General features: G+C 40.9%; 3 protein-coding genes across 4 annotated transcripts; 2 read left to right on the forward strand and 1 right to left on the reverse strand.

The window, feature by feature from the left end:
• Positions 1-1,467: 1,467 nt before the first annotated feature.
• On the forward strand, positions 1,468-15,432 carry LOC131134565 (sodium- and chloride-dependent GABA transporter 2-like). 2 transcript variants are annotated; one of them, XM_058079985.2, is made up of 14 exons: positions 1,468-1,708; positions 4,545-4,679; positions 4,770-4,910; positions 4,993-5,074; positions 6,593-6,725; positions 10,158-10,292; positions 10,372-10,475; positions 11,415-11,539; positions 11,626-11,738; positions 11,817-11,954; positions 12,406-12,508; positions 13,662-13,762; positions 13,871-14,041; positions 14,883-15,432. In XM_058079985.2, the coding sequence occupies exons 1-14, from the start codon at positions 1,534-1,536 to the stop codon at positions 14,997-14,999; spliced, it is 1,773 nt and encodes a 590-aa protein (XP_057935968.2). In that variant the 5' UTR covers positions 1,468-1,533; the 3' UTR covers positions 15,000-15,432. The 2 variants fall into 2 exon arrangements, with proteins under 2 accessions (XP_057935968.2, XP_078651070.1); XM_078794944.1 differs by lacking the exon at positions 11,817-11,954.
• A 3,232-nt stretch (positions 15,433-18,664) lies between these two features.
• On the reverse strand, positions 18,665-19,759 carry ppil1 (peptidylprolyl isomerase (cyclophilin)-like 1). Its single transcript, XM_058087718.2, has 4 exons — positions 19,563-19,759; positions 19,167-19,321; positions 19,000-19,068; positions 18,665-18,918 (listed from the first exon to the last, which is right to left on the reverse strand). Exons 1-4 carry the CDS (start codon positions 19,616-19,618, stop codon positions 18,698-18,700), a joined length of 501 nt encoding a protein of 166 aa, XP_057943701.1. The 5' UTR covers positions 19,619-19,759; the 3' UTR covers positions 18,665-18,697.
• A 144-nt stretch (positions 19,760-19,903) lies between these two features.
• On the forward strand, positions 19,904-26,198 carry eno1b (enolase 1b, (alpha)). The gene is made up of 12 exons (XM_058087707.2): positions 19,904-20,054; positions 21,167-21,260; positions 21,326-21,421; positions 21,489-21,547; positions 21,628-21,697; positions 22,739-22,872; positions 23,041-23,263; positions 23,331-23,528; positions 24,987-25,188; positions 25,266-25,374; positions 25,467-25,525; positions 26,047-26,198. Exons 2-12 carry the CDS (start codon positions 21,176-21,178, stop codon positions 26,114-26,116), a joined length of 1,305 nt encoding a protein of 434 aa, XP_057943690.2. The 5' UTR covers positions 19,904-20,054; positions 21,167-21,175; the 3' UTR covers positions 26,117-26,198.
• The last annotated feature ends 322 nt before the right edge of the window (positions 26,199-26,520 follow it).

Genomic DNA, 26,520 nt, shown 5'->3' on the forward strand with positions numbered 1-26,520 from the left:
TCAAAGTTTAGATAAAAAGTGATAAGATAAAAAGTCATAATTTATGAGATAAGATGTCAAAATTATGAGATAAAAATTCATAATTATGAGATAAAAAACTCTTAATTATGATGTAATAGGTCATTATGAGAGTAAAAACTGAGACAAAAAGTCAAAATTACATGATTAAAAAGTCATAATTATAGGGTAAGAAAATCATAGCTAAGTCAAAAGTCCTAATTATGAGATAAAATTCGAAATTATGAGATAAAAAGTCATTATGAGAGTCAAAATTGAGATAAAAAGTAAAAATTAAGGATTAAAGAGACATCACATTGGAAAATAAGTTGTGAGAAAAAGTCATAATTTTGAGCTAAAAAGTCAAAATGATGACATAAAAAGTCATGAGAGTCCAAATTTAGATGGATGTTGTCACATCGCTATCACATCGCAATTAATCAAACCATAAATAGTATCTATATCACAATATTACAAGACGTGACATTAGACGGAGGCATTTGGCATATTGCTGTGGAATACCATGATTATTAAAAACATAACCCAGCTAACACTTTATCGTGACATGCCATGTACGTATATTGTTAATGAACAACAAACCCTTTCCTGGGCTGAGACAAGCTAGGTAGCTTCCTGTTTGAGCTTTTCTGGAACACCCCTAATAGTATGTATAAAAAACAAATGTATTAACAAATGATGGTGTTTTATTGTTGACTCTGGTGTATTACTAGTTAAACAATATTGAAAGAACGGCCACAATACTGAGACATGACATTAGGCTACACCAGGTCACCCGTGTCATGTCCGACATGATGGAGTGAAAAGTTCTCCTCCCATTCCATGTGGAAGTGGTAAGTTTTTGGCTTTTTTCTACTTCTTCCCAACTCTGTTTGCAACACTTTGAGTTGAGAATACAGTAAATACATTGAAGGATGAGTAGTTAGATCCAGTAGAATGCGCATTACAGTCACTCTCGGCGTGGTATTTTGTTATTGGAAATCCAGGGTGAAAAATGTCGACTTGCTCAGTAACGCCAGCGTCCAGCAGCTCGACTGTGATGTCATTGTGCAAGGTGAGGTGCGGTTCGTTATTCAACTACCGGCAATTGATCAAACGTTTTTTTTTTTTACCTTAACTCAAAATATTTTGTGTTCTGGAAGAGTATAATAGTGTATTTGTTATACTTCTCAATACGATGCAGTGCTACACCACAGTCAACTAATCATAATCATTCATCTTATAAAAAGAATACCAATATTTTCAAATTATGTACAAAAACATCTGTTGTTATTTTTATATGGCTAGAAAATCCACACTAAAAACTTCACACACTTTATCTCCTGTGTGTGTGTTTTGTTGCCAATCTAGAGGTCCCCCTTGTGGCTGGCCGAGTAACGTGTCTGCATGTGCATGTGTGTGTGTGTGTGTGTGTGTGTGTCGTTACATAGCTCCGTTACGAGACAGTCCCCATCCAGTCCCCATCCAGTCCAAGCCATCCAACCAAGAATCGTCAGTCAATCTCAGTCAGCAAGCGGCATGGCAGACTCCCTGGGCAGACTGTGCTACGTCCCCGCAAAGACATCCCCACAGAGAATCAGGGAGCGTGGCAAGTGGGCAAGCAAAAAGGAGTTCATCCTGTCAGTGGCCGGTGCCATCATTGGACTTGGGAACGTTTGGAGGTTTCCATATTTGTGCTACAAGAACGGTGGTGGTAAGGTTTTTTTTTTTACTTTCAAATTATGAACATTTTGTGTTTTATGTACATTTAAAAGTACAGAGTGGAGTTTTTTTTTCCCACAAACTTACTCATACTCTTGAGTGTTAATTTTGCCAGCTGAATATTGTGTTATTACGGGCTAACTCATTTTCTGTTCCGCCGCCTGTGTCCTTTCTGCTTCACTTTTGATGTGAAAGGCCTTGACAGCTTCTAAAAGACAAAAAAATAACATGACACACATGTCGAGACTCACATTCTTGGCAGAGCGCCCCCACTTTTTATCTTTTATCACTCAATTGGACAGGGCTTTTCAACCGGCAACCCGCGGGCCGATCCAGTCACCGAGAATAGTGGTTTCCAAAGTGGCATACGCGGAATAAAAATGAAAAAAAAAAAAAAACAATTTGCGGTGAATACTCAAAATTCCGAGTGCGCCTGAACGCCTCACAGTGTGAGGAGACCCAGCAGCAAGTTGTTCCTTGCTCTGTGTGCATCACATCAACAAATAAGTAAGTTTGAATGATGACTTTGTGCATTAAGAGTGTTTCATCATTTATATCGGCGTTCCAATGAATCCCTGCACGGTCCCAGCGGTGAAAACCTGGCACTATGAGTGGAAATTCACCCGAAAATTTGTCTTTATTGTTGGATGTATGAATTTTTGTATTTCAGATACTATTAAGAAGGTGGTAGTGGTTCTATTTAAAGTTGGGACACCAACTGTCAGATACTCAACAAGCAGGATTAAAACTGGCAAACTACTATGGTGCATTCAGGTGCATCACATAACTCCTCGGACACTGACGTAAAGGATCTGTGACTTGCATATTTACAGTAGGACCTTAAAAGCAGCAGAGCGCACTTTGACTAGTGTCTGTGGAGTGGGTTCTGTCACATAGAGGATCTTTGAGTAGCATTTTTACAGAGATTCTCAACTGGTGGGTCCTGGAAAAATAATAAAAAATAATGATAATAATAATGATATAATGACCCGATGAGTGAGTGGTTCACGCGCAACCACACAGCTAGGAGACCCAAGTTCGATTCCACCCTCGGGCATCTCTGTGTGAAGTTTGCACGTACTCCCTGTGCATGCGTGGGTTTTCTCCGGGTACTCCGGTTTCCTCCCACATTCCAAAAACATGCTAGGTTAATTGGCGACTCCAAACTGACAGCTGGGATAGGCTCCAGTACGCTCGTGACCATCGTGAGGATAAGTGGTAGAAAATGAATGAATGAATGAATGACCCGATGTCCTTGAATGCACCTAACATTCTTGTCTGTGACACTGTGACAAGGTGGGCGACTTTGTCAACCTTGAGTGGGAAGGAAAAGACATTGAGTGACTTTGTCTGACACACAGCTGCAGATATCTGCTGAAGAAATGACAAGCAAACTGCGCAATGTTTTCAACTCAAACTTGTCATGTCGCTTATATTTAAAGGGACTGTTTGCAACATAAGATGAGCTACAGCGGTGAGATTTTATCCTCTCTTCATGGCTCGCTCTTCTCCAGCGCATATCTGCTACTGTGTGCATCCGATAAAGATTCCCTTCACCTCCCACTCAAGCTCGACACCGTCGGCCATTTGTTTTTGCACAGGCATAGTCCCACGACCCACTGAGGACTACACAGCGGGCCACTGTTGGGTCCCAAGCCATCAGTTGAAAGACAATGATATATCGGACCTTTGACTGAAATAAACATGCTAAATAAGGATGGTATCATTTCCAAGTCATTTGATAGCAGAGCAAAACGGGTACTTTTGAAACCGAGCCATCCATCTGTCTGTCCGTCCATCGAATATTTATTGCAGAAAACTTGTTTATGACTTTCTAAATACAGATTTTAACATTATTCGAGCCTTGGTGACAGGAAATAACACCTCAATAGTCACTTTTACACTCTTAATTTTCATTGTTTACATCACATTGCACAGGCTATGGCATCACTGCGGAGACATAAGAGAAGGCTAACTAGTTAGCCTCTCTATACTCTGTTCTAAACTTAAAGGAAAGAAGGCAAAAACTTACCACTTCCACACAAAATGAGAGGAAGTTTTTTTTTCAACTTGATCCCAGTCATGGCATGTGTCTGCTGGTCTCTGCTGGCTCAGTATTCTCTATGCAGTGAGAAAGTTAATGGTAATGGTTTTATTTATACTGTTTTTATTTACAACATATTACGCAACTGCAGGGTCTTGTGACACATGCTAACTCGCAAACTAGAGAGCTAGCCACCTAAACAGTAGCCTCCAAGCTATTTCCTTGAAACTTAAAAAGCCAAAAACGTACCACTTCCACGCGGATAGTGAGGATAACTATTAACAGTTATTTAACCTTTAACATGAACATTAATCAAACGTAATATGTTTTTCTGGGTACATGATACCATACAGCATCCATATCAAACATTAAAAACATTAAACTTTCATATCAAGGCGGGGGGCCTCAAACTAGTGTCATGCGGGCCACATGTTTGAGACCCCTGTGTTTGATCATACCTGGCAATAAACCATTTCTGATTCTGATTCTGACATGTGAGCGAGATGATGGATTTGTAGCACATTTGGTGTTTGTAATCCATATTACTGTTGAAACATCATTCAAAAGTCACATTTGAATAATCGGAGCCCTTTAAGAAAACAAATAAGCGGTCTGACTTCAATGGGGCTTAAGATGACAGCTAGCCAAGATTCCGACACCAAAGCGGGCTCAAAGGAATGCGGTCATAATTAGTGGGATTAGTCATAATGGTGTAAAACACCATCGTGTATTCTCTCTCTGCTTGTTGATCCCGTCTTGTGTGGTGTTCCACACCTGTTCACAGGAGCGTTCCTCGTTCCTTATGTCCTGTTCCTTGGAAGCTGCGGTATTCCGTTGTTTGTTCTGGAGACAGCTCTGGGCCAGTACACCAGCCAAGGAGGGATCATGTGCTGGAGGAAGATCTGCCCCTTGTTCGAAGGTAAAGACGTTGATCCCAACTGGTGTTAAGATGAAGAACCTGAAGATAAAATCCCAAAGTGGTTCTTTTAACTTCAGTGGTTGTTTTCAGGCATCGGATACGCCAGTCAACTGATCATTTTCTATGGATGTATCAGCTACATTGTCATTCTAGCCTGGGCCTTCCTCTACCTTTTCTCTTCTTTCACCGGAGATTTGCCGTGGGCAACGTGTGATAACGCATGGAACACGGGTACGTACATCGCAAGAAGGCAAAATGTCCACGTTGTTTCGTTGTCGCACTGATACCATGAAACATCTGTGATACATTTCAGACTCTTGTGTGGTATTGAGCAACTATACCGCCAACTGGACGTCCAGTATGAACATATCCTCGTCTGTTGTAGAGTTTTGGCGGTATGTTTTTTAGGGTTTTTGTGGGTATTCTTTGGCCATCTAGGACTTTAGGAGTATATATAGGAAGGGACTAACGCTGCAGGACAGGAAAGGAATTCTAAAAATAACGAAAGGTGTTTGATGGTTGTATTATTGTATTATTTAATACGGGATTTAAATGGCTCCTGATAAGAAACTGTTTGGATTAGAACGGATGCTGCAGTTTTAACGTATCACACAACTTCTCAGCCTACAAATGTAGTTTTTTTTTTTTTCATTGACAGTACAATTATGTATTTGTAGTTTTTAGACAGGATCTGATTCATACCCTGGCCAAATTTGGAGTTTAAGCGATAATGAATATGAAAGGTGGCAATAGACAAGATTCTTGATCGGAGAAACAGAATGCCTCATGGGAACTAATCAATGATTCCATCCATCCATCCATCCATTTTTTTGTACCGCTTGTCCTAACCAGGGTCACCATGCTGGAGCCTATCCCAGCTGTCTTCGGTCAATCACAAACAACCATTCACACTCACATTCATACCACCGTACAATTAACCTAGCATGTTTTTGTAAATTTGAAAATTCCGAGGCTGCACATAGGTCGAGTGGTTAGCGCGCAGACCTCACAGCTAGAAGACCCGAGTTCAATCCCAACCTCGGCCATCTCTGTGTGGAGTTAATTGGCGACTCCAAATTGTCCATAGGTATGAATGTGAGTGTGAATGGTTGTTTGTCTATATGTGCCCTGTGATTGGCTGGCCACCAGTCCAGGGTGTACCCCGACGCTTGCCCGAAGACAGCGGGGATAGGCTCCAGCATCCCCCGCAAGGATAAGTGGTACAAAATGAATGAATGAATGAATGCAAATTCCGAACCTGGGTCTCCTAGCGCTAACCACTTGTCCACCGTGCTATGCGGTTATGTGGTTAAGGTACCGTATTTTCTGGACGATAAGTCGCTCAAGGCCAAAAATGCATAATTAGGTAGAAAAAAACATATATAAGTCGCACTGGAGTATAAGTCGCATTTTTTTGCAGGTAATTTATTAGGTGAGTTCTAACAATAATAAAAGAATACAGAACAGGCTGAATAGATGTAAGATATGCTAACACAAAGGTGTCCAGTGTTTATGTAACATAAACAGTTTTTTCATTTATAAGTCGCTCTGGAGTATAAGTCGCAGGAACAGCCAACCTATGAAAAAAAGTACGACTTATAGTCCGGAAAATACGGTAATTAGAATTTACAAAATGTCATACACTCACCAATTTTAACAATTAATATTGCTTAACACTTCTTCTTATGGTCTTTGTTGTGTTAATTCCATTTATATACACCCAATTAACAAATATAAATTCATTTTAAATGAAAATGTGGCCATGGTATGAATCATTTTGCATTTGCTTGTGATCAACAAATCCATCTCAGTTATCACCTCAACGCCTCACAGAACACAAATCTACAAAAAAACATGTCGCTTGATCTTCCTCAATCCATTCCCAGTCAGTAACAATACACTGATCCTTACAGACGACGGGTGCTAAATATATCCTCTGGCATCGAGACCTTAGGAAACATCCAATGGGAGCTTTCTTTGTGCCTCCTTCTCGCTTGGATCATCTGCTACTTTTGTGTCTGGAAGGGAGTGCGATCCACCGGGAAGGTAAGGAAGACTGAAGTGTTTTTATATGAAAACTATAAGGCAAGGCATCAATCAATTCCAAAGCTTAGGTAATACAATCTATAATATACGTGACAACCTCCTAGTTGCTGGTCAGAGTTCGTAGGGCTCGATAATAACTGCCCCATAGCTCAGTTTTGACATTTGAAAAGTTGATTCTATAATTAAAAGCAAACTAATATATTATTTTGCAGTTTTGCTGTTTTGCTTTCTGACCCTTGAAGGCCACCATACCCAATACTTCAACAATAGATACCAGTACAAATTTTTTATTTCAACGTTACTAAAGAATAGTCTTCTCGCTTGCTTGAGTCGCTCAGCTGTTGAAGTCACTAATTAGCATGAACCAACCATAACAGGCGACTCTGAACAGGCCCCTTTAAGAGAGAGTTTCAAGTGTCCTATTATTTGGAGTGTTTTAAACTAAGCATTCATTCATTTTCGAAGGTCACACGGGGTGCTGGAGCCTATCCCAGCAGGGGTAAACCCAGGACTGGTTGCCAGCCAATCGTTTATATCGGCGTTCCAATGAATCCCTGCACGGTCCCAGCGGTGAAAACCTGGCACTATAAGTGAAAATTCACCCGAAAATTTGGCTTTATTGTTGGTTGTATGAATTTTTGTATTTCAGATGCTATTAATAAGGGGGTAGTGGTTATTTTAAAGTTGGGACACCAACTGTCAGATACTCAACAAGCAGGATTAAAACTGGCAAACGACTATGGTGCATTCAGGTGCATCACATAACTCCTTGGACACGAGTTGGGAGCTACTGACGTAGAGGATCTGTGACTTGTGTATTTGCAGTAGGACCTTAAAAAGAGCAGAGTGCACTTTGAGTAGTGTCTGTGGAGTGGGTTCTGTCACATAGAGGATCTTTGACTAGCATTTTTACAGAGATTCTCAACTGGTGGGTCCTGAAAAAATAATTAAAAAAAACTAAATAAAACAAAAATAAACAAAAATGAAATGATTAATTATAATAATAATGATATAATGAGAGATGCCCAAGGGTGGAATCGAACACGGGTCCCCTAGCTGTGAGACCTGCTCGCAAACCACTTGTCCACTGTGCAGCCAAACTAAACATTTCACAGACAAAAATTCATAATGTCTCATTTAAAAAGGGTATAAATTCACTCTTGTATATATTAATTTCACAATGAAATCCCAACTCTGTATTAAATGTAAAATACATCCAGGTTTCTATTTCAATGATTGTTTGAATACTTAAAGAGTGACAGGTTCAAGTCAGTCAGCCTTTCCTTGTGTAACAATGAGGTATGCACATGTTATTCACATGACTCATCTGAACGCTTTGCATCGGCCCATGCATGATTTCCCTCGACCCTCGTTTTATTTGGCCATTGGAACTAAAGACTTTAAAGATTGCTTCATTTTTCACACACGCTTGTATAAAGGAGAAGACTATAGAGGCAGCCTTCCCAGCTCCGACCCGGTTGGCTCCTATATCCTTTTGACGGGGGGCTCCAACCCCCTGTGAATTTCAATATGAACAGTCTGTTTTGGAATGTGGAAAGCACCTCAGGACAGTTGATTTATGTTGCCATTAGCTTTACATTGTTGGAGTCACGTGTTTTGGTGGCAGGAGTAGCCAATCCCGTGCTATTCTCACGAGGTTTAGGTTTCAGGTTGGATTCTCTGACCTGAGCTCCGGCTGTGAAATTGTCGGTTTCCAGTTAGTCTTTATTTTGTTGTGTTTTCCGTGTGCACGGCTACACATTGTATTCAAACAATATGTACAAGAGGAACATTATCACCCAGCAGTGGTGTCATTAAGCCTATTTCAGCCCCCCCTAAAATGTTCTTAAGGCCCCCCCTAAATAATTTGATATAAAAAAAATGTTATTGATTTTTTTTTTTTTTTACAAAAAAAATATCTGGGTAGCACGGCAGTCGAGTGGTTAGCGCGCAGACCTCACAGCTAGGAGACCAGGGTTCAATCCCACCCTCGGCCATCTCTGTGTGGAGTTTGCATGTTCTCCCCGTGTTTTCTCCGGGTACTCCGGTTTCCTCCCACATTCCAAAAACATGCTAGGTTAATTAGCGACTCCAAATTGTCCATAGGTATGAATGTGAGTGTGAATGGTTGTTTGTCTATATGTGCCCTGCGATTGGCTGGCCACCAGTCCAGGGTGTACTCCGTCTCTCTCGCCCGAAGACAGCTGGGATAGGCTCCAGCACCCCCCGCGACCCTCGTGAGGAAAAAGCGGCAGAAAATGAATGAATGAATAAAAAAAAATCTGATAAATTTAGGGCAAAATAAGGCAAAAAAAAGGGCAAAATCAGGCTAATACTAGCCTCCTACTAGTAGTAGTATTAATAATCAGAAGAAGAATAATGATGATAGTAATAATAATAGGCTAATTAATAATATAATACTGATTATTATATAATTGTACTTGTGTACATTTAATGGTGGCTTAAAACAATTGAGTATCTTTACTAAATCTGTCCAAAAGTGGGAAAGTTATATCCCGGTTCTTATTCGTTATTTTTTTTTAATATCTACTACATTCATTTATATCTTGTACATCTCCAGGGGGCTAAGCCCCCCCCCCCCCCCCCCCCCCCGTCCTTAGAACCTAGTGACGCCCCTGTCACCCAGTATTCTAAGAGTACAAAGGACGGTGATTAATTTGTGATAAGCATACATTATAAACAAAATTGGACACAAGACGCGTAGATGTGCGTGAACTCTGACGGAGTAGGAACAAATAGGGAAGCTTTCTACAACAAATCCAGTCCTCCTTCGTTTATCGTGGTTAATTGGTTCCACACCCAAAGTGTTACTTATTTTATTGGCAGGCAACCTCAGACGTTACAAGCGCATTGAGGATATTGTATGACACTTAAATGAGACCAATAATTCCAGATGGACTGTTAGATTTATTGGCTTTAAAAAGTTTCAATGTAAACAATCCACCCCTGGTTAAGCCCGTTTAGGTCACTTGGCTTTCAAACTTTGCTGTGCATGCAGATATCCATGTCTAATATCTAATTGGTGCTGCTCCACCTCCATAAAAGCTACATTTTATGTTCCCGCAGCATTGTCCCACAAAGTCTGCGTTTGGTGCACAGGAGCAAAGTGCGCTTTAGATAAAGAAGCTGTGTGCTTTGAGAACACTTTGTCCATCCTGATGCTTGTCAAAACAGGAATGGCAGACACTGGAAGCGCTCGCTCGCTGTCTGGGCTGAGCTGTATCAACACCAGCGGGTCCATACACAGTCAACACAGGCAGACACCGTATGAAATAGAGCAGCTAACACTGCTTGTCCTTGGCATCAACACGTCCAATATCTAATCTGGGCAAAGTGATGCTCCTTTTCAAATAAGTCATACAAATGATACAGTAGCTGTCACCAATTGTTATTTTTATTTATTTTTTTTAGGCTACATACTTCACAGCCACTTTCCCCTTTGCCATGTTACTGGTGTTGTTTGTCAGAGGAATGACACTTCCTGGAGCCCTGCATGGCATCAAGTACTACCTGTACCCCAACCCTGCACGCCTGGCTGACCCACAGGTATTAACCCGCCAATAAAGTCTTAATGGCTCAGCAAACTGATACTGATACAGACGTTCATGTTGTGATCGGTCTGTAGGTATGGATGGACGCTGGCACCCAGATCTTCTACTCCTATGCCTTATGTTTGGGATGTCTGACCACGCTTGGGAGCTACAATAAGTACAACAACAACTGCTACAGGTACAGCATTTATTCATGTTGTCCTTATCCGGAACGGTTTTAGTACCGCGGCATCATGAAAAATGGCCTACACTGAGGCAAGTGTAGTTCTTTGGATGTTGTTGTGGGGTCTTTCGTGACCTCTTGGATGAGTCGTTTTGCTGCGTTTTTTGGGTCATTTTCGGATGGCCGGCGACATTTGTGGATAATGACTTTCGCTGTGGTCGGCTGGAGTCCTAAAGCTTTATGGCTGAGGTGGTATTCTTTTCTCTGAGGTTAGGGGTTAGGGGTTAGTGTTAGGGTTAGGGTTAGGGGTTAGGGTTAGGGGTTAGGAGTTAGGGTTAGGGTTTAGGGGTTAGGAGTTAGGGTTAGGAGTTAGGGTTAGGGGTTAGGGGTTAGGGGTTAGGGGTTAGGGTTATGGTTATGGTTATGGTTAGGGGTTAGGGGTTAGGAGTTAGGAGTTAGGGTTAGGGGTTAGGGGTTATGGTTATGGTTAGGGTTAGGAGTTAGGGGTTAGGGGTTAGGGGTTAGGGTTATGGTTAGGGGTTAGGGTTAGGGGTTAGGGGTTAGGGGTTAGGGGTTAGGAGTTAGGGGTTAGGGGTTAGGGTTATGGTTAGGGGTTAGGGGTTAGGGTTATGGTTATGGTTATGGTTAGGGGTTAGGGTTAGGAGTTAGGGGTTAGGGTTATGGTTATGGTTATGGTTATGGTTAGGGGTTAGGGGTTAGGGGTTAGGAGTTAGGGGTTAGGGTTAGGGTTATGGTTATGGTTATGGTTATGGTTATGGTTATGGTTATGGTTATGGTTATGGTTATGGTTATGGTTAGGGGTTAGGGTTAGGAGGATGCCACACTTTGAAAAGCCCTGACAAATTATTTATTGATAAAAATATGATTTTTTTTACGGTCCACCATTCAGATATCATTTTAAGTCACCAAATATGTTTTGTTTTTTCCTTCCAGGGACTCCTTCTTTCTTTGCTTACTCAACAGTGGCACCAGCTTCCTTGGTGGGTTTGCCATTTTTTCCGTTTTGGGATACATGTCCCAAAAACAGGGTTTGGACATCACCTCAGTTGCCGAGTCTGGTACGACCTCAGTGGACAAGATGCAAGAAAAAAATCTGCGTCCAGTGGTTTGCGTTCATATTTGGTTTTGTGTGTTTTGTGTGCAGGTCCAGGTCTTGTCTTCATCGTCTACCCCCAGGCTGTGAGCCTCCTGCCGTGGCCTCAGGTCTGGTCTGTGTGCTTCTTCACCATGATCATCTTGCTGGGCATCGACGGTCAGGTCAGCTGAAGCCTCTCTGACGTCTCCTCGGATATTTCCCTGAAAAAGAGAGTCTTCTCATAGTGTTGTCTTCCTTAGTTTGCTGGCCTTGAAAGCATCATGACCTCCATAACAGATATCTACCCTTCCCACATCCAAAAAGGATACCGCAGAGAGTTTATTTTAATGCTCATCTGTGTTTTTTGCTATCTGTTTGGCCTCTTGTTGGTGTCACAGGTGAGAAGTCATATGACATGACTGACATGACATGTATGTGTTTGTGTAAGCCATCCATCCATTCATGCACCGTTACCGTGCTACCTGGGCTGTTACGTTTCTGACAAATACACCTCAGGGTGGCCCTGCTGGAAAACTAGTCACCATAAGTCACAGTGACTTGAAATTTCTCACACAGCTCAATGAGGTCCACTGCAACTTTAAGAAGTTGAGCGGAACCACGGCTAAAATTTGGTTTAGAGAACAGACAAGCACATGTGTGTCAAAATTGAGCAAGATTGGTTGACAAACATGGCCGCCATTAAGTAAAAAGTCTTTACAGGAGAACCGGGAGAACTAACAAACCGTTTGTGTAATGATTATAAAACTTTGAGTATATCTGTTGTGTCCTAACTTTGTATTTATTCACTAATTATGATGATATCAATAACGATTGATTTGTTTCATACAGGCTGGATCATATATTCTGCAGATTTTTGACCACTATGTCTGCAGTGGTCCCACTCTTCTTTTGATGGCAATCTTCCAGTCAGTGGTCATTGGATGGATTTATGGTAAGACAGTGTTGTTATTTATATATGACATGCACAGTATATTGGATATATTGCGTGTGGCTATATTAACCCCCTACGTAGGATATAAAATGACCTCAAAATTACAACACGCTTTCGCCTTCAAAATAAGAACGCTGTGCATCGTATCGTGTTCTCTTGTATCTAAATTAAGGTATCATAAAAAGTAGCTTCCACCAACATTGAAGCAGCAAACAAAGTATGTATACCGCCGCTAATACGACGGTAGCTTAACTCAAATATCAAATATCCTGAGTACTATTAATAGACAAACATGTTAGTGCATGTGTAAGTGAATGCAGCATCACATATGCACTAACAGCATATGTGGAAATGTTTGTTTATAGCAGCTAAATGCATTCAATGTTAGTAAAAACCTGTTTGAAGTCGTAATTGTGTTTTTTTACCATTATTAGAGCCCTGTAGACATGAACTAACACCCCTATAGTCACCTTTACCCTCATTTTATTGATTGCTTGCACCAGAGCATGTACATGTTTTGTTAGGCAGCCATATTTGAACCGCGATAAAGCGAGGGATGACCATAAGACATAGACATAGACATAGACTTTCTTTATTGTCATTGCACAATAACACAGCAGTGAAATTGCCAACGAAATGTCGTTGTCTGGCTCCCGTGTAATAATAAATAATAATTATATAATATATATAATATATAATATTATATAATTATATATACTATATATAATATTATATAATATATAATATAATGATATTAATTTCTTTATTGTCATTGCACAATAACACAGCAGTGAAATTGCCAACAAAATGTCGTTGTCTGGCTCCCGTGTAATAATAAATAATAATTATATAATATATATAATATATAATATTATATAATTATATATATATATTATATATAATATATATAATATTATATATAATATTATATAATAATATTAATTTCTTTATTGTCATTGCACAATAACACAGCAGTGAAATTGCCAACGGAATGTCGTTGTCTGGCTCCCGTGTAATAATAAATAATAAATAATAAATAATAAATAATAAATAATAAATAATAAATAATAAATAATAAATAATAAATAATAAATAATAAATAATAAATAATAAATAATAAATAATAAATAATAATATTTCGTCTTGTGTAAAGGTGCTGAACGCTTCAGTGACAACATCAAGGACATGATCGGCTACAAACCTCTGTCTCTGATCAAGTACTGCTGGCTCTACGTCACCCCTGTCATATGCGGCGTAAGTGTGTCAAGCATCATATCTACATTGTGTGTGTCTGTCTGTGTGTGTGTGTGTGTGTGTGTGTGTGGCCATCCCTGCACATGTCATGTGTGTCCTTTTTAACAGGGAACGCTTGTGTTCCTGCTGCTGAAATACACGCCTCTCAAGTTCAACAACTCCTACGTCTACCCTTGGTGGGCGTATTGGATTGGTTGGTTTCTGGCGTTATCCTCGCTCTTTTTGATTCCTGTCACCATGATATACAAACTAGCCAAAGGAAAGGGCACTATCTGGCAGGTGGGTACTATTTATTTCTTTTCTTGAGCCCGAAAAGGGCCGTATTATATAAGATTTTGAAGTAAAATTGTAAGTAAGCCATGTAGTGTGTTTGTAGCTTCAATGCAAATGAGCTGTGTTTGTACACACCAGGTGTGATTTTTCCTTAGTGTTGTCGTAAAAACCCTCGACTTGGAAACTTTGTATCATCTCAGTTCTGAGAGAAGATCACTTGGGACAGGCACATTTTACTGCTACAACATGAAAAAGTCGACGCTTTCAGTTCAAATTTGACTTTTTTTTTATTTTCAAGGCACACAGAATATTGTGTTCTATGGCTATATAAATATGGAACCTACCAAAAGACAGATTAGACTCCCACCTTTCTTAAAAAAAAACGTTTGTTTCTACCTTTTCCAGTTTGGTAGTAATCAGCAATAGAACATGGGTAAATTTCAGGAAAATATCAGTTCCTAACTAAAAAAAGGGAGGAAAACCAGCTTTTTCTAAAAACCAGCATAAACAACACAAAAAATGTGTAATTTTACATCATAATAACAATTAAATTAGAAATATAACACAATTAATAATAACACTATTAATAATTTTCCCACTTGAAACTAAACTACGTGTGTTTACGAGGGTGTTTGAAGTTTAAATTTCCCTACAACCTCCTGCACGCTACACTCCTCCACGATCTCTCTCCGTTCCTCCTTCCTGTCATGTGATTTTTCCGTTCACATGATCTCTGCCTAGCTCACCTTATGGCCGACTTTATGTCTGAGGTGAAATGCATTAGCGGAGAGTTGCATCATCATTTGGTATCGAATGAGTTAACATGTGTTCCCCTGTGTCCCCTCAGCGTATCAAGACAACCTCCCAATGTGCGGACGACCTTCCCATGATGGTGAAGGAGATGGCGAGCCTCCGCGTCGCACTTCACGTTCACGACGACGGCAAAAACAGTAGTATTCGATAAAGTGACAGTCACGAAGCATACCATACGTACATTCAGTAGGTGATACTAGCATTATGTTAAGGATTATAGTGCTACCTGTTAGCCATTCTATGCAGTCGACCCACCAGGCAGAAAGTGTTGGGAGAGTGATGATGATGATGATGATGATGATGTAGTAGTAATATGTCACAATCACTTTTTTGACCATCTGCTTTCTTCTTAACGCACATATGTATCTCATTCGCATTTCACTCCTTTATCACGGTTTTGACCCCAAATTGCCCCACCCGTCTCAGATTATGCTATTTCCTCACATAGTGGCTACAAGTGTTTATTTACTCAACTGCAGAGAGTACCTGGCATCTCTTAGAGATAGTTTTTATTTGTACAAATGCATTTTTTATAATAATGTGCCATTATATTTCCTTTATATTAGCCTTTCCCATAAATAATGATACTTTTAATAATAAACAAAATATAGTACAGTATATACCATATTGACCCGGCTACAAGATGACAATTTTGTCATAGGTTAATTAGCGACTCCAAATTGTCCATAGGTATGAATGTGAGTGTGAATGGTTGTTTGTCTATATGTGCCTTGTGATTGGCTGGTGGCCAGTCCAGGGTGTACCCTGTACCCTCTCGCCCCAAGACAGCTGGGATAGGCTCCAGCACCCCCACAACCCTCGTGAGGATAAGCGGTAGAAAATTAATGAATGAATGTTTAGATGACATAAATTTGAGGCTAACTGGCGAGCTAGCGATCGTCTCTAGTTGAATAATGAAACATAGGAGTGCAAAGGTGACTATAGGGATGTTATATCATGTCTACATGGCTCTAATAATGTTACAACCTGTATTTAGAAAGTCATAAACAGGTTTTTTTTATACCCTGACTACAAAACAGGTAACACTTTACAATAAAGTACACAAAAATATAGTACTTAATGAGGAATTAACCTACTTAACACTAACCACTACTCATTAGTTCTACTGTAAATCGATTAGTCATTAGTTCTTCACTAAGTACTTTAGTTTTGTTTACCTTATAGTAAAGTGAAACCCCAAAATATTAAATTTATTAGCACTGAATCCTTCATGGAAATTCATTTATCACAGTCGGGTTTGGACTCAATTGGCCGCTAAACGAGGCACGACTGTGTAGTACCGTCTTGTATTCGGGTCAATATGGTATTAATTAGGGATGGGTGTGATAAACGATTGACAATTAACATGATTTTAAGTGAAGGTTCTAATTCTTATTCTCGTTGGTGGTCACTTTATGTTTCAATGCCTCCAATGTCAGCTTTACAGATGCCACGTCTGCCCTTGATCAGTCATTGAAAAGATGGTTATGTCATTTTGGGAGGGGCGGTCTGTTCCTTCATTGATAAAAGTGCACCATGCAATCTGTGATTAAGTGGGGTTCGGCGTCTATTGGAGTGGAGGCCACTATTTGAGGAAGTACAATCTCTGCAGGCCTGAGCGTGCTGTGTGTGGGGGGGGCGTGGGAGTTTTTTTCATACTGTCTATAAGGAAAGTGAGTTTATTTTTGTAGTGTGTATTTTCCACATAGAGCCAACATTTTCTGTCTATACAGAGCAGCTCTGTGCCCGGGTGTTTGCTGGCGCTATGGGGGGGCGGGAGTTGGGGGTGGGGGGGTGGTGGTGGCATATAGCAACACTTGGCTCAGTTCCCTGCACTGTCGAGTCAGTTAAGTCGGCCTCTTGCTGGGTGCCACGGCGCCACTTTGGACATTTCCACTCGATTTCCATTTGGCACCTTCCTCTCATTCTGCGTGAACTTGTTCAGGATGCGAGCCAATCAGCAAGCGTAACTCAAACACAGAACAAACACTTCAACCAAACATTTTCTAATTAAGTGAGCATTCGTTCAATTTCAGCTGAGAGGGAAAAGTTCTCCCTTTTTTTTGACTTCTCAGGGAAATGTGGGGAGGTTTGTTGTGATTTGTATCATCATTTCGTTTCCCCTGGGACCTCATTTATCGCGGTCGGGTCTGGAACCAGTTAACCGTGATAAACGAGGGACCGCTGTAGAGACTGCTGCACGAGACTGGAATAGATTACAAGTGATAAAGAGGTCACTATTGGTGCAATAATTGATCATTTCAATTACAAACAGCAAAATTTCACCTGATGGGGTAAAGAGACTGTGAGAAAGGTGAAGGGTGGTTAGTGATGTCAAGGGAGTTGGGAGCAGTCACCATGAAAAGCACCACTAGGACCGCTTTTCTGTAATGGATTAAGGTTGGTCGACTTAAAAAAAATCAGCAGGTGATGAAATACTTATTTTCCCACAATAAATGCAGTCAAGGGCTTTGGAAGCTGTCGCTAGGGAAAAGAATCCAGGCAGAGCTTGAGGCAGAGTGCTCAGTCGTTCCTGTTGAGAAAGTGACTTCATGTTTCGTTTCACAATCATGCAGGTCATGAAAGTGCGCCCAAGTGTGAGTCAGAAGGGTTTTATTCTATACGAGTGTTTTCATACGGCTTTACAACTCAGATGGCACAAGGAAAACGTGGTGAAGACGACGGTCATAAAGTGATGTGTCGCCAGAAGCAGAAGGCTGGTCAACCCTCGGGAAGTGTAGCCTTGTACACAGGAAGCGTGAGGCGTGAACACGTTTGACTTATTTTTAAAGAAGGATCGCAGTAAAGCTGCTCGACCTCCACGCCCAAGGCTGTTTGTGTGGCGGTCGTCGCAGACATAACATTCCAAACGCAAATATGCAAGTCGTTTGCCTCCGATTAAAAGGTCTTAAAATGGAGTGATGACAATAAATATCACCACGATTTAAAAAAAAAAATCAAAAACGGAGACACTGTGCGACTAATGTTACAATATATATTTAGTTCATATAGTATGTGATGCATTACATACATTTCAAGCTAAATGAGAAAGTGTACCTCACCTGAGTCTGCCTTAAGCCTGCTACTGGCTGTTTTTTGTTTTTTTTCCAATTAAATACTTTATCTATCTTCCTTTTGGTAAATGTTTCTTTGCATTTTGTATTGTTGATTTGTTATTATACACTGTTATGTGACTTTAAATGTTTTTAATAAAATATATTATGGGTCAATATGGATCATTTATTTATAAAATATTAATAACATACCATAAATTACTACTTTTATTTACATTTTTTAAAATTTACCTTTATCTTTTATTTACCTTTTTAAAGGACTAGGTTTCATTAATATTCATATATTGTATGTCTTTGCACGCACTCTATCATTGAAAATATGGTCTCCATGTCCATGTATGCACTCCCTTTGTCATTCTTTTGTTGCTAACCAAAAAGAATAACAAAAATCTGATGTTTTTATCTTCCACGAGGTCGCCACAGGAGTGCGTCCTCTCCCCTAGTTTTAAGTTTGATATAATGTTTAGGACTTAGTTGTTTATGTGCTGCATTAACTTGCCGTGGTTGTGTTGTATTTTTGTTTTATTGCACCACGAGCAAGTATGTTGTTCTGTTTATAGACAGACCCCAATGTGGCCCACGAGTCATTAAATTTGCCCACCCATGGTCTAAGGTCTCATCCTGGTACCCAATAGAAGCCAGAGCACAAGTGTGGCACTCCAAAGTGGATATCTGTCCTTCTACTATGTTATGCAATGAAAAAGGACTGATAAACACTTATTTAACAAGCATTTATTTAAAAAAAAAAAGTGTGTTGGAATATAAAAAAAGATTTTTAGATGGCCACAGTAGCTGAGATGATCCTTACATCATCAACAGGCCGATCTTGACCACTGGTTTCCACCAACCCGATCCGGTTCAGCACTCCTATGCCTTGATGAACTCTTCCAAAGATGCTGTGCTTTCCGTCCAACCACTGAGTAGGTCTGAGGGTGAGGAAGAACTGGCTGCCATTCGTATCCGGTCCTGCATTGGCCATAGCTATGATGCCAGCACCTAACACATCAATTGAATGTTGAATTGACCACTCTTGTTGTTTTTAATTAATTGCCTGTTTGGTGTTTCAGCAAAACGTACCTGTGAATTTGAGCTCTGGGTGCAGCTCATCTTCAAACTGCTTTCCAAATATTGAGGCACCACCCCGACCTGGAAAATGGAGACCAATAAAACTGTGCATGAAGCAAGAATAATTTAAAATCTCAGTACAAAATTAAGATATTCTTAGATGGAGGAGATAAACTAACCTGTTCCAGTGGGGTCACCACCCTGCACCATGAAGTTCTGTATTACCCTATGGAACTTTGTATTATTATAGTAGCCTCTTCGAGCCAGCTCTGCAAAGTTCTTGCAAGTTTTAGGTGCATGTCTCCAGTAGAGCTCCAATACAATAGTCCCCATCCTGCCGTGAAAAGAGGACATGAGTGTATTTTAGGCACTAAACTAAAAAGTGAAATGACTTTAAAAGCCGAAATAAACAAACAAAACTTTAGAAACGAATGTAATATACATGACTATACATGATACATTTGTAAATAAACATCATTTTGATTAATAACACAGCTAGCTAGCAACATAGCACATCGCCAGAGACTGCACTGCAAGCTAACAAGTTAGCATAAAGGGGTTAAATAAACACATACGTTGTCTCTAGAGCAACACTGGGCGGCTCCCAGGAATCCGGAGGAATTCCAGACATTATGTACAAAACACACAGGTCAATTTACCGAAAATATTACAATGAGATACACAAGAAGCACCGCGCGTTCAAACTGTTTTCGATGTTTCCGCTTTCGTTGTTGTGATGTCACTTCCGTCGTATGTTGTGTGGGAAGAGTGGAGTTGCTGCCCCCTGCTGGACAAGATGGCTTACAGCGCGAAAAATGCGATAAGAAGTTAACAAAAAGGCCGCTTGAGTTTTAATCGAAAGGTAAATTAAAGACAAACAAGTAGTGAAGACTGCGGCTGCTTGGCCTGAAACAGATGCGGCATTGGAAGAGTCACGTGACTAATCAGATGAGGAAGGCTAATCCAATTAGCAGGGGAGCAGCGTGCTTGTTAGGACTCCTAAGCTTCAAGCAGGGTCAGGATATTTGTGTGTGCAGGCTTCAAGCAGAAGAGGGTAAATAAGAGAGGTGAGTCACACATATTTTACCCCGGAAAGAAGTAGAATTGAATGTAGCATTGTTATTTTTATTCTGCTGAACATATCTAAAAAAACAAACAAATAAACACATCATTCAAAGGAGAAAATGTTAATCAAAGATCCTCAATTTAACAGATGTGGGCTGCTGTTTTTAGTGACTTACTGGAAATATGTGAATCAAAGATTCTTTATATGACGGGTATGCTGCAGTTTTTAAGGACCAACTGCAAAACTACAAGCCAAAGATCTTCTATATGATGGCAGTTCTCTGCAGCTTTTAAGGAGCTGCTGCAAAAATGCTTGTCAAAGATCCTCTATATTACAGGAGCGCTCTGCAGTTTTTAAGGACCCACAGTACTGCAAAAATGCTTTGCAAAGATCCTCTGTATAACAGGAGAACTCAGCAGTTTTTAAGGACCTACTGAAAAAAAGTTATCATCAAAGATTGTCTCTATAGACAGGAGCACTCTGCAGTTTTTTATGACCTACTGAAAACAATGCACATCAAAGATTGTCTATATAGACAGGAGCACTCAGCAGTTTTTAAGGACCTCCTGAAAAAATGCTTATCAAAGATTGTCTATATAGACAGGAGCACTCTGTAGTTTTTAAGGACCTACTGAAAAAAGTTATCATCAAAGATTGTCTATATAGACAGGAGCACTCTGCAGTTTTTTATGACCTACTGAAAACAATGCACATCAAAGATTGTCTATATAGACAGGAGCACTCAGCAGTTTTTAAGGACCTCCTGAAAAAATGCTTATCAAAGATTGTCTATATAGACAGGAGCACTCTGCAGTTTTTAAGGACCTACTGAAAAAACAAATTCTTATCAAAGATAGTCTATATGACAGAAGCACTGCAGTTTTTAAGGACCTCCTGAAAAAATGCTCATCAAAGATTGTCTATATAGACAGGAGCACTCTTCATAAAACCGTTGACGGACAATGACAGCACTCTGATGTGTTTTTCGGAATCTCCCAAGTTATGACTAGAACTTGTGGGCCGGTTCTTACGATGGCTCGTGGGCCGCCACTTGCATAACCCCGATACGGCGTGTTGCGTCACATTGTAACGTTTCTCCATCTCCTCTTAAAGTGCTCCATCATGGCCATTGTCAAAATTCACGCCCGAGAGATCTTCGACTCCCGTGGGAACCCCACAGTGGAGGTTGACCTGTGCACCGCTCAAGGTAAGCCTGCAAGTTATCCTTTCAGACCAACGTCATCGCTCCTGTCTTCTTTGGTTTCTTCTCAGGCCTGTTCAGGGCGGCTGTGCCAAGCGGGGCATCCACCGGCGTCTACGAAGCCTTGGAACTGCGGGACAATGACAAATCTCGTTTTCTTGGCAAAGGTTTGTGTAAAGTGTATTCACGTCGTCTCGTGTTCGTGTTTGATTTCTGAGAACTTTGTTGCTACAGGCGTCTCCCAGGCTGTAGAGCACATCAACTCATCTATTGCACCAGCGCTGGTTGGCCAAGTAGGAAAATAATCAACCAATGGGAAGTTTCCTCGTACTGTATGGTGCTCCCATCCAGGAATCTCTGCCGTCTGTTTCAGGACGTGTCCGTCATCGAGCAAGAGAGAATCGATCAGATGATGATTGACATGGACGGCACGGAGAACAAATGTAGGTGGCACATCGGCTCTGACACTAATGGGTCATATGGGGTCGCACTCAAACAGGACATGAGCGTGTTAATCACGAGTCAAAAAGAATAGTGGCGTTCTGTGTTAGCTTTGACAGCCCTACTAATCATTAAGGATGTCTGATGATTATTAGCGGTTAGCGCTCAGGCCTCACAGCTAGGAAACCAGGGTTCGATTCCACCCTCGGCCGTCTCTGTGTGGAGTTTGCATGTTCTCCCCGTGCATGCATGGGTTTTCTCCGGGTTATTTCCTCCCACATTCCGTGACATGTTTAACCCAGAATGGAATGTGCAGATTACGCATTTCCCGAATTTGGCCCCTGCGCCAGAGTTTGACACATGTGATATAGAGTTTGAACAGTTTGGTGAAGTTTCATTGAGAAGTAGAGAGTTGTGTGTCATCTGCGTAGCATTGGATGTTAATGGAGTGTTTTATTTTAAATTATATTTACAAATGAAACATACAAAGGCTGAAGAGCACAGGTCTTGGCATGGAACCCTGTGGGATGCCATGAATGGCCTTCACATGTCTGGATTCTTTATTACAAAGGGCAGATGTTAACATAATAAATTTGTATATACTTATATGTGTGGCTGCACGGTGGTCGAGTGGTTTGCTCGCAGACCTCACAGCTAGGAGACCCGAGTTCAATTCCACCCTAGGCATGCTAGGTTAATTAGCGACTCCAAATTGTCCATAGGTATGAATGTGAGTGTGAATGGTTGTTTGTCTGTGATTGGCTGGCGACCAGTCCAGGGTGTACCCCGACGCTCACCCGAAGACAGCTGGGATAGGCTCCAGCGCCCCCGCGCCACTTGTGAGGATAAGCAGTGATGAATGAATTATGATTATCGGCCCGATATCAGCATTAAATGCGATATCAATTTTTTTTCCCGATCGTGAAAACCCATCCATCCATTTCTATGCTGCTTATCCTCACTAGGGTCATGGGAATGCTGGAGCCTATCCCAGCTGACTTCGAGTATACATGATATATCTGTGTTTTTTCTATGTCCAACAGCCAAATTTGGTGCTAACGCCATTCTGGGCGTGTCACTGGCGGTTTGCAAAGCCGGCGCCGCAGAGAAAGGGGTCCCTCTTTATCGTCATATTGCTGATCTTGCAGGAAACCCCAAGGTCATCTTGCCCGTGCCGGTGAGACTTCAATTCCATGTTAATGCAATATTTCCTCAATTAGTGGCCACCGCCATACTCAAATGAATTAGCCGGTGTGGTGTCGCCTTGATAAATATGAGTAAATATGCTATACAGTATTTGAATATACTGCTCTACACAGCCTGCATTGCTCCATGCCTCCATCAGGCCTTCAACGTCATCAATGGCGGCTCCCATGCAGGCAACAAGCTTGCCATGCAGGAGTTCATGATCCTTCCAGTTGGCGCCAGCACCTTTAAGGAGGCCATGCGCATCGGCGCCGAAGTCTACCACAATCTGAAAAATGTCATCAAGAAGAAGTACGGCCAGGACGCCACCAATGTGGGCGATGAAGGCGGCTTTGCTCCCAACATCCTGGAGAACCAGGAAGGTAATTTGGTTTGGCTCCGTCTTACATCGTACCACGTTTCTTCACGGTTGAACGTTTGACACCGCAGCGCTGGAGTTGATCAAGGAAGCCATCGCCAAAGCGGGGTACACAGACGAGGTGGTGATCGGCATGGACGTGGCTGCGTCTGAATTCTGCAGGGAGGGAAAATACGACCTGGACTTCAAGTCTCCCGACGATCCTTCTCGCTACATCGCTCCAGAGGAGCTGGCTGAGCTCTACAAGAGCTTTGTTAAGGATTATCCAGGTTTACACGCTACACGCTACTCATCACCACACGGGAGAAACATGTGAAGGAACGTTAGCGTCATTCATCTTAGGCCTTTGCGGACCACGGATGTTTTTTCATTGGTCCGTGGGGGACATTGTAAAAATATCATTTTAACAAGACAATTAAAAAACAACAGCAAAAATTTTAAAATGAGCAATCATTTTACAAGAATAAAGTGAAAATATTCAGAAAAAAATTTAATCTAACAGGAAAATAACAGGAAAATTTTGTGTAGAAAAAAGTTACACATAAAAAAGAAAGTGGGGTAGGGTGAGCTGAAATTTTACAGTAATAAAGTCAAAATATTAAGAGAAAACATCAGATTCTAAAGAGAAAAAAAGTCTAATTTTGGGTAATAAATCCCTCATAATATAAAAAAGAAAGTAAGGTATGGGGAGCTGAAATTTTACAGTAATAAAGTCAAAATATTAAGAGAAAACATCACATTCTAAAGAGAAAAAAAGTCTAATTTTGGGTAATAAATCCCTCATAATATAAAAAAGAAAGTAGGGTATGGGGAGCTGAAATTTTACAGTAATAAAGTCAAAATATTAAGAGAAAACATCAGATTCTAAAGAGAAAATAAGTCAATTTTTTGGGGAATAAATCCCTCATAATATAAAAAAGAAAGTGGGGTAGGGGGAGCTGAAATTTTACAGTAATAAAGTCAAAATATTAAGAGAAAACATCAGATTGTAAAGAGAAAAAAAGTCTAATTTTGGGTAATAAATCCCTCATAATATAAAAAGAAAGTAGGGTATGGGGAGCTGAAATTTTACAGTAATAAAGTCAAAATATTAAGAGAAAACATCAGATTCTAAAGAGAAAAAAAGTCAATTTTTTTGGGAATAAATCCCTCATAATATAAAAAAGAAAGTGGGGTAGGAGAGCTGAAATTTTACAGTAATAAAGTCAAAATATTAAGAGAAAACATCAGATTCTAAAGAGAAAAAAGTCATTTTTGGGGGGAATAAATCTCTCATAATATAAGGAAAAATAATGTCATTTTAGTAGCATGGAGTTGAAAAGCATTGGTATAAAGATACCTGCAGTACCAGTACAGTTTAGATATAGTAAACACCAACAAGTTGTTTGGCGCCCTCTGTTGGTTTGCAAGTGTAAATCCCCAGACCCAGACTCCTTTTTTTTCAGGGAAGAGCAAGGAAATTTATGATATTATCTCATTAGATTATTGTAATGATTTTCAGGTCAGTGGTTTATAGATTTTGCTCTGAATGCTCCATGCCGCACTTCCTCTTTGAACTCCTCCGCCATCAGCTTTACAGATGCCATGTCTGTCACGTGTGCGTCTGACAAACCGATAATACCGTCTTGTAGTCTCTGAATGTGGTACCACTTGTACAAAACGTTACAGATATTAAAGAAACTGGCAGGCATATTCAGCTCGTTCTCAGATTGTGTTGTGATGCGCAGTGGTGTCCATCGAGGACCCCTTCGACCAGGACGACTGGGCGGCGTGGAGCGACTTCACTGCCACCACAGACATCCAGGTAGTCGGAGACGACCTCACTGTGACCAACCCGACTCGTATCTGCAAGGCTGTGGAAGAGAAGGCCTGCAACTGTCTGCTGCTCAAAGTCAACCAGATCGGCACCGTTACCGAATCCATGCGAGCGTGAGTCCGCCTCTTGTTGGCTTCTGAAGACACACTTTGTGTAGAAGCAACACATTATCTTGTTCCTGGGCTCCCAGGTGCAAGATGGCGCAGGAGAACGGCTGGGGAGTGATGGTGAGCCACCGTTCTGGAGAAACAGAAGACACCTTCATTGCGGATTTGGTGGTTGGCCTATGCACTGGACAGGTAACCTCAACACAGCGTCGAATAGGCTCGACACGCGCCCAGTGGCACCACACTAGGATGATAACCTCGACGCTTTGATTGCACACTTTCAGATCAAGACTGGTGCACCTTGTCGCTCGGAGCGTCTGGCCAAATACAACCAGATTCTCAGGTGAGTCCCTTTCACAACCAGTTTAGCCCAAAGAGGTTAAAGACCAACTCCAAAGGAGTCAGTGCCTTGCCAGACAGTTTACCTTGTAGGGGAGTAGAATCAATGGCGGACAGGAAGTGTTATTATTATGATTATTATGAGCCTGTTGTGAGATCATTAACATGTGCAATAATCTCTGCTGGTGGTCTCACCAACACCTCGTGACATTTGTATTTGTATTTTAGTTCATCTATCCATTTATGTACTTCAAAATCTTACATTCGGGCAAAAAATAAGCAAAATTTGCTTAAATATCGCAAAGCATTTGAACCACGATGGAGTGACAGACGACCGTATCGATACTACTGCTTCGCAAAAGGCTGGACTGCATTGTGTTTATTTACCGAGTATAGTCATGTGACACAACAAACACTTCCTGTCCTTCACTCCGTGCAGGAACTCTGTGTATCTTTGTACAGTACCCAAAAAATCAGGTTACCAACTTTACTGTGAGAAACTAACTTCCTGTTTTCGTCATACAGAATTGAAGAGGAGCTGGGAGACGAGGCTTGTTTTGCTGGCAAAAACTTCAGGCAGCCCCTGGCGGAGTAAAAGTACTCCAGGTGACGCTTGAACTCATCTCGGTCTCATCAGTACATTCTAGCTAAAAGCATCTGGAAATAAACTGCATGGCTGCTTTGGAGATCTAGTCAATAAAAGACAATTGCTCAGTGGAAATGTTTCTTGGGATTATTTCAACATAAAATACATTTCAAGGAGTATTTAATTATTATGATGTGATTATTGGAAGCAAAATTGATTCTCCAGTAGATTTTTCAAACCGATACCAATAACTTTTTGCTTTTCAAGCAGGACGGAAAAGGAGCGCTTGATTTGCTCAACTTGCCTTATTGGCGCCCATGCATCCATTTTTTTATGTCACTTAATTGTCATTAGGGTGTCAGGGGTATGCTGGAGTCTAACCCAGCTGGCTTTGTAAGCAAGGCCGTGGATCT

This window comes from Doryrhamphus excisus, linkage group LG11 (genome assembly GCF_037039965.1).
Source record: "Doryrhamphus excisus strain RoL-2023G ecotype Guam linkage group LG11, RoL_Dexc_Guam_v1.1, whole genome shotgun sequence".
NCBI lineage: Eukaryota > Metazoa > Chordata > Actinopteri > Syngnathiformes > Syngnathidae > Doryrhamphus > Doryrhamphus excisus.